At 43.1% G+C, this 17,845-nt stretch overlaps 1 protein-coding gene across 1 annotated transcript; it reads right to left on the bottom strand.

Annotated features, from left to right (window-relative positions):
• Nucleotides 1–40: 40 nt before the first annotated feature.
• On the bottom strand, nucleotides 41–13,613 carry LOC142959965 (solute carrier family 26 member 6-like). The gene is made up of 19 exons (XM_076101496.1): nucleotides 13,474–13,613; nucleotides 12,390–12,529; nucleotides 10,631–10,741; nucleotides 10,055–10,227; nucleotides 9,781–9,945; nucleotides 9,306–9,458; nucleotides 9,091–9,173; nucleotides 7,758–7,905; nucleotides 5,897–6,010; nucleotides 5,722–5,799; nucleotides 5,520–5,615; nucleotides 4,929–5,035; nucleotides 4,777–4,846; nucleotides 3,159–3,251; nucleotides 2,946–3,050; nucleotides 2,312–2,632; nucleotides 2,162–2,216; nucleotides 1,359–1,489; nucleotides 41–1,262 (listed from the first exon to the last, which is right to left on the bottom strand). Exons 1-19 carry the CDS (start codon nucleotides 13,611–13,613, stop codon nucleotides 1,236–1,238), a joined length of 2,310 nt encoding a protein of 769 aa, XP_075957611.1. The 3' UTR covers nucleotides 41–1,235.
• Between the last annotated feature and the right edge of the window lie 4,232 nt (nucleotides 13,614–17,845).

Here is a 17,845-nt window from a genome sequence, read left to right as displayed (position 1 = left end):
GCAATAAATGACCAGATAAAGATGGATGACGTGTGTTTGAACGAGTCTTTATTTACACCGTCTCATTCGGACCAAAAACATACTTTAGTGTACAAAAACTATTCTGGTTGGATCACGTCAAACATGTCGGAGAGTCAAAGAGTTCACGGAGCCGGAAGCCCTCGAGGAAATGTGTGTGTTCTGTAACGTACGACACTTGACGCTGTTTACTTTGGAGTGGTTGGTCCAAGGAGCCAATATTTGAGGATCTCTGACCCGCATGTCAGGGTTCTTTGTGCAGGTTGATCATTTATTTGTGGTCCAGACATCCAGCTCTGAGTCACATGATGAACACTCACGAGTCAACGCGTCCTCATACGGAGGTTTAGAGGAAGTCTTGTGAAGAGTTTTCCTTCAAGAGTACAGCAACAATTTCCACTTGTTACATGAAGACAGTCTTCATAAAAAGACTTAAATTAGGTTTAGGAAAAGATGGTGAAATACTTAGTTAGGTTTAGGAAAGACCAGTAAAGAAGGTTTCATGTCTGGGACCACACGTCTTTGTGTGATTCTGAATAATATAATACAGCACGTTGTTTCCTCTGATCGTTCTGACAGCGGATGGTGACACTGGATCCCTAAAATAGCAGCGAGCTGGAGATGTGAGAGGAATCAGACGTGTGAATACCAACTGTAAATACTCCCACGGCGCGCTCAGAGGCCGCTGCTCACTTGAAACGTAGCACCGTATCTGCAGCTCTCCAGCTGCTGCTGCAGCCAATCGATGTTGATTTATAAAGACGGAGGATTCCTCTCGGAGGAGGAGGAGGCGGGGCCGGGCCACAGCGATGACAAGTATTTACATCTTATCGATTTGTTGTGTGGAGAACATAAATCAACCTTTCACTCACTCAGGATGAGCATACAGACTCATTAGTCCGGTGTTACATTCTCCCACACACACACACACACACACACCACAGAGCTGCAGTGACGTAACGCTCATCTCATCAGGGCGATATCATAAAAAAGCCCGTTGCCACAGCAACATTTCCCTGCATTTCCACGGCAACCGGGCCCGCCATGTCAAGGTGGTGCATTCTCCCACCAACTGAAAAGGGAGGAGGAGGGGAGGAGGGAGGAAGGAGGGAGGAGGGAGGAGACAATGACGACCAGTAGTGAGCAATGCAGCAGCCTCAGAGGAGGAGGAGGAGGAGGAGGAGGAGGAAGATGTGGGACAGTCTGACCCTTGCTGGTTACATCTGAGTACTGCAGGTCATATCCTGGAGAGAGACGAGGAGGAGGATTCAGGGCTGAAGGGGAAGGAGACATCTTAGGATACATCGGGAGTCGATTGACATTCATAGGGACGAACTCACCAGAACGAGGTCGGTGCGCCGCAGTGTGTTGAGGATGTGCAGCACGGCGTCGTGGACGCTGACAAAAAGCCGGCTCTTTGGGAGGGACTCCGAGAAGAAACCGGCCGTCTCCAGCTGCTCCACCACACACGCTGTAGATATATATACACATACACAGTATGTGTATATATATATGTATTTGGACCGCAAAGAAAAAAAAGCATGCATGACAGCGAGCGATGGTATGAAGAGCATTTAAAGTAAAATATTTCTGTTTTGGTCGACGTGTCTGACTTCGGGGAAACAATAAGACGCCTGAAATAGTTTTTCGTCCAGAGACTAAAAGTATGGTGGCGCTATATGTAAAAGTTAAGGGATCCTGAAGAACATAGTAACCCAAAAACTACCAAGAGGAACATCAGGAGAACATCATGTCGTTGGAAAACGATGAATGTCACTCCATCTGGTAGATGCTGAGATATTTCTCAGCATGAGTGAAAACTTTGACCTGCTAGTTGGTTATTAGAATGTTTAGAACTTGAATATTTGCACCACGTTTCATGGCGATCCATTAAATAGTTGTTGAGATATTTCAGTCGGGACTAAAGTTTAGTTTATCGTCGTAGTGAAGCCATAAAGTCCCTCGACTTACATGTCGAGGGACTTTACAAAGACGACCAATTCGGGTTTTTTTCAGATGTTTTAGAAACAGAAGAACTTAAAAATCTTCATTTGAGTAAATATTTTGCACGATGGAACAACGAGGCGCCGCTGAGACTGAGACCTTGACGTTTGTCTGTTTTTTGGTCTGGTGTGCCGCTCACCTTGGCATCCCGCTAGATAGACGTCCAGATCAATCTCTCCAAAGTCCCTGAATATCTGTTAAAAACAAAAAGCACAGATACCACTTGATGTCTGCTTGCATTTACTCATTCAAACATCTGACGGTTGAATATAATAAAAGAGACACGAACATTTTTCAAGGTCTTCACGGCGACCGTGTCCACGGAGCTGGTGGTGGAGACGTCCAGGACGACGCTGTGCGTGGCCGATGCTCGGGGCGATGCCTGGGTGATGCTGCCGTCCACGTGGCAGCCCGCGTCCAAATCCGCGTCCGACGCGGCCGTGTCGTGCTGGTAGGCCCAGTTTACTCGACCTTTGTCGAGCTCGTTCGTGGAGGTTTCCGTCCGGCTTGATACGACAACGTCCGCCTTCTGTCCGATGGAGACTCTCCTCTCGGTCACCGTTGACAGTTGGCTCTCTGCTTTACTCTGCCGGAGAAAGGGGTGAAATAACTATCTGACTCATCAGTTCTCATCAAACCCATAATTTGTGTAACGTGAGGTTTCTTGCGATGTCATAGTTCAGTTTAGTTAATTTATTTTTGCACAATTTAAACAATAACATAAAAACAAACAGATATCAGAGTGCAGGAAGAGGCAAAAAGCCAACTGGGCCTATTTGAAGCCTCCACCTATACAATATTAAAATGAACGTGCTTAAGATATGACTACGTAAAAGATTATTGATAAGATGTTTTTACAAGATATGAAGTATGATAACAATACATTACAAACAACAAAAGAGAAAGAACATGTAACGGCATACTTGTTTCTTTGCCTTGTTTTTAGATTTGTCCTTCTTTTGTTGGCGCTTCAGCTTTGCGTCTCGTTTCTTCTTTGCCGTCAGCAGCTTCCCGATTTCAATTCCACTCTGAAACAAAAAAAAACATCACATGTGTGTGTGAGTGAGTGAGTGAGAGAGAGAGAGAGAGAGAGAGAGAGAGGGAGAGGGGATTACTTATCTTGTAATCAAACGCACCTTCTCCTTCAGGGCCTCCAAGTACATCTCAGCATTCGTGTAGTAGATGGTCTCGGATGAACGGAAGATTTTAATTCCTGGAATCTCTTTGGCCTGCGGGGACACATCACGGGGAGAGGAGATCAGAGACTCACACCCTGTTCTGCTCTCATCTGCATTTTGCACCCCCCACAGGTATTGCTTCACTGAGTGGATTATTTTATTCCACTTAATGACGGAAAGTTGGACTGAAATCTATCCACAGAGGGTTCTTGTGGAGGCTCGGTTCATGCAAGAGTGTCTCATCTACCCACCGCTGTATGTATAATAATGCAGATATGTTCGCCTCATTTTTAAGATGTCTGACTCTGAGATTTCTGTTGCAAACCACAGTACAATGAATAGAAGTTTGTTTTGTTTGTGCAGCATAAAGAGCTGCAGGAATTATGTATTTTCGTAGTTCAAACAGGAAGTTAGCCCCTAAAACTAAACGTTAAAATCTATTCAGCTTGTTTAACACAGACTTTAATTTAGACATCTACAGGAAGTGTGAGTCTAATGCTATGCTAACATGCTAACGTAGATAGATAACCAAGTGCAATGTTTACCGTGTGCAGCATCTTAGCTTAGCATGCTTTCTAACATTTGCTAATTAGCACTAAATAACAAAGTATATCTAAGATTGATGAGTATCATTAGTTTTGCAGGTATTTGGTCATAAACCAGTCATTTTATTATTTATAGATAACTTATCAAAACAAAGTTCAAAGAGAAAATTACACAAACTACTAAATTGAAACTAAAGTCCAACAGCAAGATGGATTTTTTGCCACACCTGTGTTTCATTAGTTAATTAGTTCTTGAGTCTCCCTGTGTCAGTTGTAACCTGTTTACTCACCTCGCTCCTGTTTCCCATGATTCAGCATTCTGTCTTTTAAACCCTTATCTACGTTTGTGACAGATTTTTTTGCAAAATTTTGGAATGTGGCAAACAAAGAACTAAGAATAACTTTGATTTTGTTTATTTCCTGTTTTATTTTGAAATTCCCCACCTCCTGTGTCCTGTGGTAGTTTGACTTCCTGTCTTTGTGGTTTTCCTCCTTTCTTCTGTGATCACCTGTCTTGTATTAGTCTCTTCTCTTGTGTTTCTTCCACCAATCAGCTGTCAGCCCTCCCTCCTGTCTGCACACCTGTGTCTTGCTGTCTGATTAGTTTCTTGTGTTTTTACAGTCCTGTCTTCTGTCTGCTATGTTCCTTTAATATCCCTTGTGCATATGTCTGTTTACTTGGTCCTGTTTCGTGTTGCTTTACCTTGTTGGATTTTCAGTTACTCATTTTTTGACTCCCCTGCTAATTACATTTTGTTTTGGATATTTCTTTATTAAAATCTTAATTTATCATCCTTCTGCTTAACTATTTTTTTTTTTTGACGAAGGCAAAAAAAACAGCAAGCAATTGAGGAAGTTTTATCAAAGTTTTTGGCGTTCCCATTCGGCTGTTCTACATGTGCATACAAATGTGTGATCGTGAACTCGGCTAGTGACACTATGAGGCTGAATCCCACGAGTGGTACATGAGAACATATGTGCATTTGGGTGAACTGACCCTTTAACTCTGTGTGGATGAATGTGACTCTTACCTCCTTGTAGGTTTCCGTGTCCAAATACAGGTCAGTGCCCGAAACGTGGCCCAAGATAGAGTAGCGGGGGCTGAAAAGTATTACAATCATATTATTATTAATGCAGCTCCTGTGTTTCCATCAATGGTTAACAACTAGTGGCGTGTAGTTACAGTTGCGTCCTGAAGATGACGGTGAGCATGGAGAAGCCGATGGAGACGGCCAGACCGAGGTCCAGGTTGAGCAGGATGGTGCTGCTGAAGGTGACGAGCCACACCATCTAGAGGGCAGCACGGACACTGAGGGTCAGCGGGGTCAAAGAGACGCAAGGTTCACACAATCACTGCGTTACAAACCACATACTGATCTTTACTTTTGGTCATTGACTATAAGAAGTGGACGTTGACTCAAGGCAGTTATTCAGCAGTCGATTGTGCAGAACCTTTATCCTTAATATAATATAAACGAGGGATACATTTTTATATAACTCCCTCGTTTAAAGTATAGTTGTCTTGAACAACGAAATTAGCTTTATACCAAAATGTAAACAAGTTAATTTCTGCTGTAAAGTTGGGCATTTTAACATAGAGGTCTATGGGGATTAACTTGCTTTTGGAGCCTCAAGTGGCCATTTGAGGAACTGCAGTTGTCTGCACTTCCTCATTTGTTTCATTACCAGATGTTGACGCTTGATTCTGACAAGCTAAACGATTTTCTGACTTACTAAATGATATGGTTATAATAATCGGAGGATACGGTCGTACCAGATCAACCTTGTTGGTCTTCCACAGCAGAGGCACGTCCGTGAACTGCTTGAACATTCCTTTCAAATTCACAAACACTATTGTGGATAAGACAGCCTGAGGAACACAAACACACAGACGTTTTAGCATCGACACACAGCCATTATCGGTTATTAAAAATGTTCCGCAGAGAGAGAGATCATTACTGGAGGGAGAGTGTTACCTTGGGGAGATCTGAAAAGAGAGAACCTATTTTCAAAACCGTGACGAGCACGATGATGGACGAAATCAACCCCGCAACCTGAAACGAACACACACTTATTGTACAATAAATGGGCCTCAAGCTGAACATGAGAATCAAATGTAATCGGGTTGTGTCCATGTGTGTGTGTGTTTACCTGTGTCTTGCCTCCTGTGCTCTCCTGGACGAGGCTGCGAGACAAAGAGGACGTCACGGAGTAACACTGAAAGAAGCCGCCGATGGTGTTACTGAGACCCAAAGCAACCAGCTCCTGAAACGGCAAGACGGACGCAACATGTCACACAACTTTACACACAAGCTGAATAAAACACAACTCTTCAAACTCTGTAATCAAATACTAACAATCCTTTTTTTTAAATGGCATTTTTAAAACTCAAAGCAGCAACAACACACTGATGTAGTTTGTACCAAAACACTGCAATCTTTAGTAGTTAGTTTGTCAATTCCAGGAATGTTTTGCACATTGAAATAGAATAGACTGGTCAGCACGGCGGCCATTTTGTAAGTGTATGGTTTCCATTGCGGACGTCGTAGCGAGTTAACTTCAGTATAAACTAAACCTACTTCAGTCACAGACTCACTGAGGGCAAGTTTTGCAGTAACTGCTAAAACGACTAATGGAGTAGTAACATTACTATCTTCTTAACATAACGGATGGATTCACTGCAACAACAACAACCAGCAAAGATCAGTCAAACAGACCTGAAGTTAAACCACGTCGTTCCTTTACGACAGCTCACCGAGCTCGAAGCACAGCACCGCTCTACCGTGTCCCCCGAGGCGTCAACCGTCCCTCGGTACTTTGACTGGATGGTCCTGAGGTCGGTCGATACTATTGACTTGAGGAAACTCTTCCTTTTGAGATACTGTTCTGTTGTGAGATATCTTGGGCATGGCCGTATATTGTTGACGCTAAGCAGCAACTCCACTTCGTCGTCCATCCACATATGAGTCCGATTTAGTTCTTGCCATGGCATCAAATATCAAATATGTATAAATAATGAACTCTTACTTTACTATTGTTTACTATGTGCTAACACCGACAAAGGAAAATAAGCCCACTTAGCATGCTCAGACTCTTTTTTATTTTTTATGTAGAGGAAAATATGTATTAAAAATGTTGAGTGTTGATGGGACCTCAGGGTGCTAACAAGAACCAACATATTGGGTACTACCAAGAACCCTTTAATATTCTCCGGGTTTCATTGAGAAACCTGAAGGGGTGATGTGGTTCAGTGCAACCCAATCACAATTTTTTGGGGGGTGTGGTCCTGGATTGTGGGCGCTGCGTATGTCTACATGTGCAGAATTGTGGCGAAGGCACAGCTTGTTAGAGGTTCTTCCTTTTGTGTGTATTTATTTCCAGGGAAACATTAATATTACTTTCCAATAAAGTGATGACATGACGTGAAGGCGGTTCAGTCTCAGGTCGTGTTTTGGCATAAAGAATGAATTAATAAGCTTCTGTTGTACCCTTTAGACGTGCTCCTTTCACGCTTCTCAACCACGTCTCATTAACTTCTGCCAGTTGCACAAGAAGTTATCAAAAGTACAACTTTGTTGCTATGTTGTGCAGATAATCTGCACATTAAATTAACTGGAACTTTATGAATTTGTCTGACTGTAGTGTGGAGTCACATGATGGTGTTCACAGTGAGACACTCAACTGTTTAGAGATGGACTTACATAATGATCTATGGCCAACTCCTGAACAGGTTTAGGCAATCAAATATCACTCGTTACTGTTAGAAGATAATTCAGAAATTGATTTTAAAATGACTTGTAGACGATCAAGAAACAGGAGAAACACCCTTTCTCTAAATTGCACAAACATAGATTTGACATTCACATGTAGAATCTGGAGGCTACGGGACAGTATTGTGGTATCGGGAGCGTTCTGGTCTGAATTTTGTTCTCGGAAGGCAAACTGTAAAACTCTCACAGCTGCTTGTGAGTACCAGAATGTGTGTGTGTGTGTGTGTGTGTGTGTTCCTCACCTGGTTGCTGTCCACCTTGTAGCCATGTTTGAGGGCGAATGTTTTGCCCACAGAGATGTTGATGGCGTAGCCCACTATGGCGATGGCAAAAGCATCGCCGATCACCTCTGAGAACAGCGTGGTGTCCGGAGCTTGAGGGGCTTTGAGCCTGAAGCCGGAGAGGAGAGAGGAACAAGTCAGGTTTTTACCACTTTTATCACCATCAGGTGACCAGGTGATCAAATATAATTAATGGGGAAAAAATGGATTCACTGCAGATGTGGAGCTCTTGCCGTTTCTCTGTTTTTGAATTTGTCACTCATTGGATTGTGGACTGCCGTTTTGAAGCCTTGAGTTCCGAGATTTGTCCGTCACCATCTTGGATTACGGCCATCGCTATGTTTGCTTGTTTGCAACCAGTGAACAGGAAGTGATCATATCTGGACTGAGGAGGAGTGACGTAGAGACGCCGTATACATCTCTGGTAGAGACCTGTCAATCACTGTGTAGCCCCGCCCTAAAGCATCCCCTGCTTTATGGTCTGTTTGACTCTAAATGGACCATAATGTACTAAATGAACATCATGCTGTATTGAAGAAGACTTGAAACTAGAGATTGAGACCATAAACTCATGTTTACAATGTTTACTGAGGTAATAAATCAAGAGAGAAGTAGAGTCATTTTCTCATAGACTTCTATACAACCAGAGGAGTCGCCCCCTGGTGGACACTAGAGAGAATGCAGCTTTAAGACACTTTAGCATTGGGTTCACTGGTTGCAGCCTGGTTCCTACCACATCTACCAGCATCAAAACAGGAACACCTCCATGTTTCTACAACACCCTAGAACGGACAAACCAAACACTGGCTCTAGAGAAAGCATTTCACGTTTTTGACGGTACCTGAAGGCCACCGTAATTCTCTGTAGTGAGCGGACGGATGTTCAATTGGTTGCAATTTGCAACCTCACCGCTAGATGCCACTAAATCCTACACACTGCTCCTTTAACAACATCCTTTTTAACTTATTCAATACAAATAGAGACATACTCAACCATCATATTTTACCAAAAAAGCTGTTGGCGAACACAAGAGAAGCTCAGAGTAGCTTCTTCATAGGATACAGCACATTACAATAATCTGTTATTGTATCTTCTCTTTTTATGCCTTTGGAGGAAACTGTGTTAACTGATGAACTTTTGAACTTTTATGGAAACAGAAGTGTTTCAGAAACTCACTCACACAAACACACACTGTGACTCTTTGCAGACTGTGTTTCTTTGTATTATCAACTGCTCCACATATCTCAACAACCACGAAAGAATCTCTCACACACACTGTAGAAGATTAACTCACCCGCTGGGAATCTCTCCAACCACATCAACGTTGTATTTACTCGTTAGTCCGCAGAAGTGGGTGATGACTGTTGCTGCTATGATCTATTGAGGGAAAATAAAGGAAGTTGTATCCGGATGTGAGGTGAGTCATTACTTTCAACACATGCAGAGCCCTGTTTTTGGCTGTAAAAGCTGATCACTGTGGTCGAGATGCTGGACTCGTGGAGGACTCACCACTATGATCTCTATGGGGATGGGGAGAGGCAGCTTCTGTCTGTAGCAGGCATTGACTTCTTTGACCACAATGAGAACAGACAGGGCAACCAGGCTGACCACCAGCTCCGGCACTTTAGTCTGCGGCAGCAACCGGCAAAGATCCACCAGAGTCTGTGAGGAGACGAGTGGAGGAGAGAAGGACGGAGCAGAGGGGGAGGGGGGGGATGTTGGAAATCAGGTTAATCCACATGTAGTGTAGAAGGCAATGAAGCAAGAACAAGTTTAAAGAGTAACTAAACCCTCAAACCACTTTTTTTTCCCAGCTGAAAACCACGTGTATTTAGTAGGGTTGTTGACATTTTAGTGCAAAGTATTTGAATTCAACACATTTTGTTTTGAATATACATAGCGACTGCCCTCTACTGGTTAAAATCCAGCAATTGCAATTACATTTTTCAACCTCTCGTCAGTATGTGCATTATGACATACTCACATAAATAAGGGAGAGAGGACCAGTGAAGCGAGCCGGCGTGACTCCAAACAGGTACTTGAGCTGAGACACACACACATGGCACGCTGATCCCGTGGTGTAGCCTCGAACCAGCGGCTCAGAGAGGTAAGTGACCACGAAACCAAACCTCACCACACCCAACAGGATCTTACAACGGGAAGAGAGAGAGGGAGTCATCAAAAGTAGAGACGTGTTGCTTGTTCTGTACCTCGATAGTCATTTTTTTAAATTTGGTTTCAAATAGAAAAAAACACACCTGAAAGATTCCCGCCAGCACCGTGAGGGAGCACGCGATCCGTACTCTGGATTCATCCCGCCTGTCGAGGTCAACACTTCCCGTCTCGTTAGTGCCATTCACCATGAAGTTACTGTCTGGAGCCAGCCTCTCCGTCACACTCCCAACCATGATGCTGATCACAGCAAACGTACCTGAACACACATGCAAACACCAGCAGCTTTACTTTGATGGATTGATATCTTTATTTACGTGTCATGCACATAACGTGCCCAACCCTCATGGGTTTATAAGACGACAAAAATACAGCTGCAGTGGACACACTTCATTAAGTTTCATTAAATTACAAAACATTCTGCCTTCTCTCTCAGGTCTGGCAAACAAAATCTGCGACAAAAAAGGTTCCTTTCCGGAATAGAAGTAATCTTTACCAAACATTACATCCCTTATGTCCTCGTAGATTGGACAGTAAAACAGAAAGTGCACCTCGTTCTTAATCTCACCAACAAACAGTCTGTCCTCATCTGAATTCAACCTACCTTTGTTTATATTATGTGTTTAATCACTGCCACTCTCACACACACTCTCTCGTCTCACCTATGGAGATGTGTCTGGAAGTACCGAAGATGAAGTAGACCAGCACCGGGTACAAGGAGGTGTAAAGGCCGAACACCGGGCGTAAGGAAGCCAGGAGGGCGTAGGCCATGCCTGGTGAAGAGAAGAAACAAAGTCACAAACTAACTCAGATTTGGGCTGTTTTAAAGACTTTTTGGGGGAATACACTTTCTTGCTTGAGAGCAATGGAGCAAGTGGAGCAAATAAATCCCCATTATTGAATTAATGTCACCTTTTTGTCTCTTTAAAAATAAATTTGACTTGTGCATTCAACCCGCCCAGCATGCAACTTGCTCCTGGACACTTTGACATGCAGACGGGAGGAACCTGGGATCAAACTGCAGACTTTGTGGTTACAGGACGACCCGCTTTAGCCTCATCCTCCTGAGCTTCATCACACAGTCCTCCAAAACCAGGTGATCAGATTGAACCCGCCTGTATCAATGATCATTTTGACATAAACAGGGAGTAAAACCATTTTTGGACCATCCTCTGAGTCGGTTCAGTTGGTTTGTCCTGATCTTGAGTTTTATGGTGGTTTCTTGTTTTATTTTGAAAGTTTTTCTCCTCATGTCCATGTTTGGTTTCACTTCCTGCCTTTGTATTTTTCCCGCCTGTTTTTCTGCCACACCTGTGTTTAATTAGTCGATGAGCCTGTTGTTGCCTCACTGTTTCAGAGTCAGGTCTCCTGTTACCTGGCTGGATTTGGACTTCAAGGTGTAAGTTACTTTTTAATTAAATCACGTTCTGCGTTTGGATCTAAACTTAAGACTGTGACAAGTTTGCCTTCAGGGCTTTCTGCCAGAAAGAAGTGATGGTGAGATGAAGCTTTATGAAGCGTTGAAGCTTTGCAGCAAATTGGTTCACAAAAGAGTGAATTTGTATTCAGGAACTTTGGGCGTCATCAATCACATGATAGAAGCTTCTATAAGCTCGATAGTTATTCTTAATGCTCGTCATCGGAGCCACCGGGTCTGATTCTGGTGAAACCAGATGAAATCATGAAGGTTCACCAGAAACTCCTTCAGCTCAGACTCCAGCGGAGACCGGTCCACCGTGGACAGACCCAGATCCTCCAGCAGAGACCGGTCCACCGTGGACAGACCCAGATCCTCCAGCAGAGACCGGTCAACCGTGGACAGACCCGGATCCTCCAGCAGAGACCGGTCCACCGTGGACAGACCCGGATCCTCCAGCAGAGACCGGTCAACCGTGGACAGACCCAGATCCTCCAGCAGAGACCGGTCCACCGTGGACAGACCCAGATCCTCCAGCAGAGACCGGTCCACCGTGGACAGACCCAGATCCTCCAGCAGAGACCGGTCAACCGTGGACAGACCCGGATCTGGCTTCACCTGCAGCCGTGGACCTGCAGTCTGAGCTCCGGAGGGAGGAGGAGAGCTCAGCTCCCGACAGCAGCAGCGTCTCCTCCTCCTCCTCCTCCTCCAGGAGCAGAGCTTCTCCTCTCTGGGAGTCAACACCGACACCACGCTGCTGGAGACCCAGGACGTATTGCTGGACCCGCTGGAGGGAAGGGAGGCACGGGAGAACCAGAACCTGAACCAGAACCTGGACTGAGAGGGGCAGTCTTTATGCTAAGCTAAGCTAACCCTGAAATCTTGTACTAAGGACAGAGAATAAGTGCAATTCCCATGACGTTGAACTATTCCTTTTACAGTTTGGGAGGTGTGATGTGGATGAAGTGATGAACCACTGCACACATTCATACGTTGATACGAACCCTGAGGCAGATGCATGATGCCCACGCTGCAGCCAGAGACCAGGTCTCCGATGGCGTTGTCTCTGATGGAGTAGTGAGGCAGCCAGCTGAGAACGGGGATCCAGCTCAGCGCCGCCTGCTTCAGTCTGGGCACCGAACACCTGCAACAGACATCCCAGAATGTTAGTACAGAGTACACAACGTTCATACTACTGATTACACAATGTCCCTTTAAATATTATGATTATATTCTAAAGAGTGTTAATTCCTAGAAAACATATTATTCTTTAAGTTTAGACAAAAAAAAAAGAAACTGGTATGATACCAGATTTAAAATATGATGAAATGAGCCTTGTGAACTGAAACACCTGCTACAAGTTTTATCAGCTGGCCTTGTCCTGTCTGTGTGCTGCTGCTGACTAACGGATACAGGCCACAAGTGAAGTGGACGGCTTATAAAACTCAGTGTTGTTGTTTGACTAGTGGAAAGAAAGCATCTTAAACACACATTCAGGTGTTTATTTCACTTCTTTGTCTGTTTACGTCTGTAGATTTCTCCTAAATTCACCAAAAGCTACCTTTACATAATGCCTCCTTTACATATTTAAACATAACATTTCAGAAGACCTGTAATACAATAAATACTCCTCTTAATGTGAGTGATGAAGTGGTGAAGTTTCATGGTGATATCTATGAGTTCATGTGTTCACCTGTAGAGTCTCTAAATGTCTGTAATGTAACTAAACGTCTCTTTAAAGGACGTTTCCTCTCAATGAGTTTGTTCTCAGACTCTGATGATAAATCTCCACTTCAGCAGCTCTTACATTCACCAAACTTCACTCGTTCATTCCTCTCTGTGTGCTGAAGGTTCACACATCACTCACACACTCATTTAATAATATAAACATGGAGGAAATAGATTTATTTATGACTGTTGACAGTAATTTGTGATTCATTAATTGATACAATGTGATATCATAAATCTCTCATTTAAAACCTTTGACAAAATAAAACTAGAATGTTTGAGTCAGCAGTAAAGCCACAGACACGTTTCTGATCGAGTTGTCTATCCTCCCCCCCCCCCCCCCCCCCCCCCCGTCTTTACCTCAGGGACTCTTTCATCCGTTCCCCCACGGTTGGTTTCGTGGACCACGTCCCTTTTTGTGCCACTTCATCCAAACGTAACTCATCCAGAACTCTCCTCTTCACAAAATACTCTCCGTCCGAGCACTTCCTGTCCTCCATGTCCACGTCTGTGAGACCAGATCCAGACCTTCTTAAACCCCAAGGTGGTCCTGAACGGAAACAGCTGCAGTTGCACTTTAACTGCTGTTTCACTAAAATCCAAACGGTGTGTAGTGAGAGTGTAGCCTCCTCGCTCTTCTCTACTGATTGACAGTGTTTAGACGGGGGGAGTGGCCATTCCTTTCCTGTCCCTTTTTATAAGACAACCACCTGTCCACAACATGTCCCTGTTCTGCATTAACACACCTAAAAGTGTGTGGGGGTGTGTGTGTGTGAGAGAGAATGCCACTCTTTAGTATGAAGTCTACAGTCGAGAGACAAACACTCCAAACTGGTGAAACGCTGCAGCTGACGAACATATTTTAGTGCATATAGAAAAACAACAGACAGGTAGTTGTGCGTGTTTCAGAGTAACTGAAACATCTTATCTTTATGGCTGCCTAACTTTCCTCATTGAGGAGATAAAGTAATAATATCTTCATGGTCAGTAGGAACATTGCTGCTGGCATTACCCAATATGATTTATGGAGTTTGGCAGTCTAATGACAATATATCTCTGCAAAGATTGTTCTTGTGAAACCCAAAATAACTGAGACCAGCAGATTTTGCTTATAGTACGTGTTTTAAATCTTCTTTTCTGTGAATAAACAGACCACTTGCAATTTGCTGCAACCCTCTCTGTCCCGTCATGAGTCTACAGATCCAATTTGGGTCGAAAAACCGAGACGGTGACAGAGGGCGACGGCAAAACACCAAGATGGTCTTACTAGAGTAAGAGTCTCTCTCTATACGCTCCATATTTTAAAAGGGCCTGATGTATCACTCCAGCTTTAAAGCTTGTTCAATAAAAGCCAATTCATCTTTGAAACAGGGAACCTTATAACACAAATCCAGTCAGACTCCTCACAGGTCTCCTTCCAATCATCCACTTGATGTGTATGTTGAGCTGGTTAACGTTTAGTGGGGTCTCTTTGTCGAGACGGCTTTCATTATTGATTTTGAGTTATTCATCCTGTTTGAGACGAGCAGAATGAACTGATTCCACTGTTTCTTATGAGCAATTTAAAATAAAATAGCTTTGTCAACATTTTTTTGTTTTGTTTTTTCTTTCACTTTCCAGCATCACTTATTTCCTTTTATTGCACCTTAACACTCAGCAGGTGTTGAATACCTGCACACACAGTCCCTTCTTTGTCATATCATTGACATGTTTTCCACATTGTGTGTTGTTTTTACTGACGAGAAAGGGTTGAAGTCTAAACAAGCTGTGCATGTCAGCGGAGGATAGTTATCTACTTGTATTTTATTTTATATATTATAAGATAAACTCTCTCTAAAGGCACCATTAGTCTCTCCTGGTTGTTAAGTTTTCTAATGATCGCTGGCGAAACGAGCTTTTTACATAAAGAAAAATATGTCTCTTCTCCTGAAATGACTAACAGTAATGGATGAGTGTTGGACAGTTAAACCTTCCTGCACATATTAACCCTGCCGCCAATGTAAATGTGTGCTGTTAATACTGAGGAACATCTTCATGACCAAGGATAACTAGATTGAAGGATAACCAGAGGGATTTTTAGTGAAAGACAGACCTCGGTTTAGTCAAATAAGTCAAACTATTAAAAAGCGTGAAGACACCAGAATATCTGCAGGTGTTTGAATGTATCACAGATAAATATTATCACACATGTCATACATGTTTTATTATTCAACTATTGTTGTGTTTTGGCGAGGTCTCTTTATTCCAGTACATTTGGTCAAGTTTGTATTTGTGCTACTGATACCACACAAATACTATGTTTTTGGACTCCTAACTTCTTCATGCATTCTTGATTATAGTGTGTGATGGTAAAGTGTTGCAGCGGACATCGTTTGTGGGAAGCTGGTTGTTTATTGTAAGAAAATATATCCTGAAGCCAATGTGAACTCTTATTTTTGTGTTTATCTTTTTATCCTAAACACAAATATGTGGATTTACAGGATTACAGAGAGAATTTAAATGAATCCGTCACTGAGAATAGTCCCCGACAAATCCAGTATTTACTCCTCTGTGAGGGACATTCCCTAACAACTACAATGCCCGTCTGTTAGAGAGAATCACTGAATGAAACAATACATTTGTGCACGAGATTTACACCTTCAGTAGAAACCAGACATGGACTCACACATTATTGGTTTTGGTATTTTCATGGGATTTGTGTCCTCACATATTCTGCATATGTACGTCACGTATGTTTTGATTTATAGCAGAATAAAACCAACCCAAAACAAAAATTAGCAAAGTAGAAAGAGACATATGAATATTTATAAGACAGTAAAAGAGAGGGCCGAGTGTGAAACTGTGAGATGAAGATGTCTCATCATTGTTGCTCTCAGAGGAAAGTGAAGAGTCTCCATCTCTCTACAGGAACAGCTGCTTAATCTGACAAAAACAACAACACCACTATGAAAGAAACAAAAGTAACAAATGTAGGTGCTGCACAGGATAGAAACATAGAATAAGTGAGCTAAGCAAAGACAAATATTCAGAAAAATAAACTCTGTTATCTTGTAATTGTTATCTCCCTGTGAGAGTTGTAAATATAGGATTGTGTTTCCCACTTCTTGTATTAACTCAATAGGTAAATAGTGGGATAAATCATTGAGCTGCTGGGATTAGGGGGTGAGGTGTTTGTTAACCTGTAGAGGTTATTTCCTCATGGCCGGAGGGGCAAAGTCAGTTTGTTCTCTTAGTTTCTAAAAAAAGATTTCCTGTGTAGATGGGAAACATAAAGAAGGAATGAAGGAGACGAGACGGATGAGAAAATACATAACAAGGCCAAGATTTAGAGCTAAAGGCTAACGTCAACATGAAAACATTTCTGTGCTTTCATGCTGATGTTTAGCACACATTTGACCATGTTCACCGTTTAGGGTCTTAGCATGCTAAGAATAGCTAATTGACACTTTGCTAAGTCCCGCCCCCCGCTGCTACTCCGTCAAGCTGTCAGAGCTACGTTACCACGGAGCCCACACTGTCACTAACTGCACTTCCTGAAGAAATATTATCAAATTTTTGGAAAAAGATATTTCTGAGAGAAGCAGAGAGAAGATTTTACAATGTGTTTTTAGGATGAATCCAGGATGTCAAACTGATTCATCAGTGAAAACAGTTTAAAAGATAAAGAGAGAAGCTAAAGTGAACCTCCACATCACCTGGAGATCCAGACAGAAGACAATGAAGTTAAAGAACAACTCTGTTCCTCTTTATACACTGTTACGATCATTAGAATACATTCAGTACACCTTCAGTAGCTAGCGTAGCATAGAAGTGCTAATGCTAGTTAATGGTGTGCAAACATACTCTGCTAATGTTAGCGCCACAGGTTTTTACATATAAACGTCACGTTTTAGAAACGTATATATCGGTGGGAGCTGGACGATGCTAGGATATGATTGGCCAGTCTGTGTTCAAGGGGCGGGGCTTATCAAAGGGTCAATTAGCATTAAACAGAAATTACAACTGAAGCTAACGGGAATGTCATTCATTTTGCAGGTATTTCATTTAAATTAGCCATTTTCTATCAACTTTAGCCACTTTCCCTTCATCAGTAAATTCCAGCTCTTCACACCGAGGCCTTCCTAATGTGCTGAATCAGCGGTAGCAGCGTGACAGTAACCGTCCCTGACACACGTCGGCAAGCACAACTCACATGTGGAGGAAAGTTCACTCACACACCAGGCGTCACTGATTAATCTGCCTGCAGATTGTGAGGACCACATTGTTTTGCTCGTGGTATTGTGTAATGTGCTCAACTCTCTGTGGAAAACAAATTAGCCTGAAATAACACCACACTGAGATGTGTGGCCGTCCAGCAACCTGTCCAGGAAGCAGACTCGCCTGCGACCTGTTGGACCTGCCGCAGAGTCTATAATGTGACATGTTTACACATTGCTGCTGTTATTTATTACTGTTTTTAAGGAGTAACTTAACCCCCAAACCACCATGCACATTGGTATTTAGTGGTGCCGTTGATGGAATCAGGTCAGTTCAGAACATTTCTTGTGTGCATGAAAACATGCTTCGTAATCAGTTGGTGGCCCGCTGAGCGTGGGTTCCGTCCTCTGTCCGGTCCCGTTAGGAGGCCAGCTGCAAATCCTTTTAAACGGCCAACGAGAGACGTGACCAAACGTCCCCAAACTGCCCCAGAGAGGAGAGCCGTGATGGAAGCTAAGCCTGGACATCGTAGCTG

The sequence above is a fragment of the Anarhichas minor genome, unplaced genomic scaffold (genome assembly GCF_050575085.1).
Source record: "Anarhichas minor isolate MPS153535 unplaced genomic scaffold, ASM5057508v1 ptg000003l, whole genome shotgun sequence".
NCBI classification, from domain to species: domain Eukaryota; kingdom Metazoa; phylum Chordata; class Actinopteri; order Perciformes; family Anarhichadidae; genus Anarhichas; species Anarhichas minor.
The sequence above is the reverse complement of the archived record's forward strand: the minus strand, read 5'-3'. Positions and strand labels throughout refer to the sequence as shown.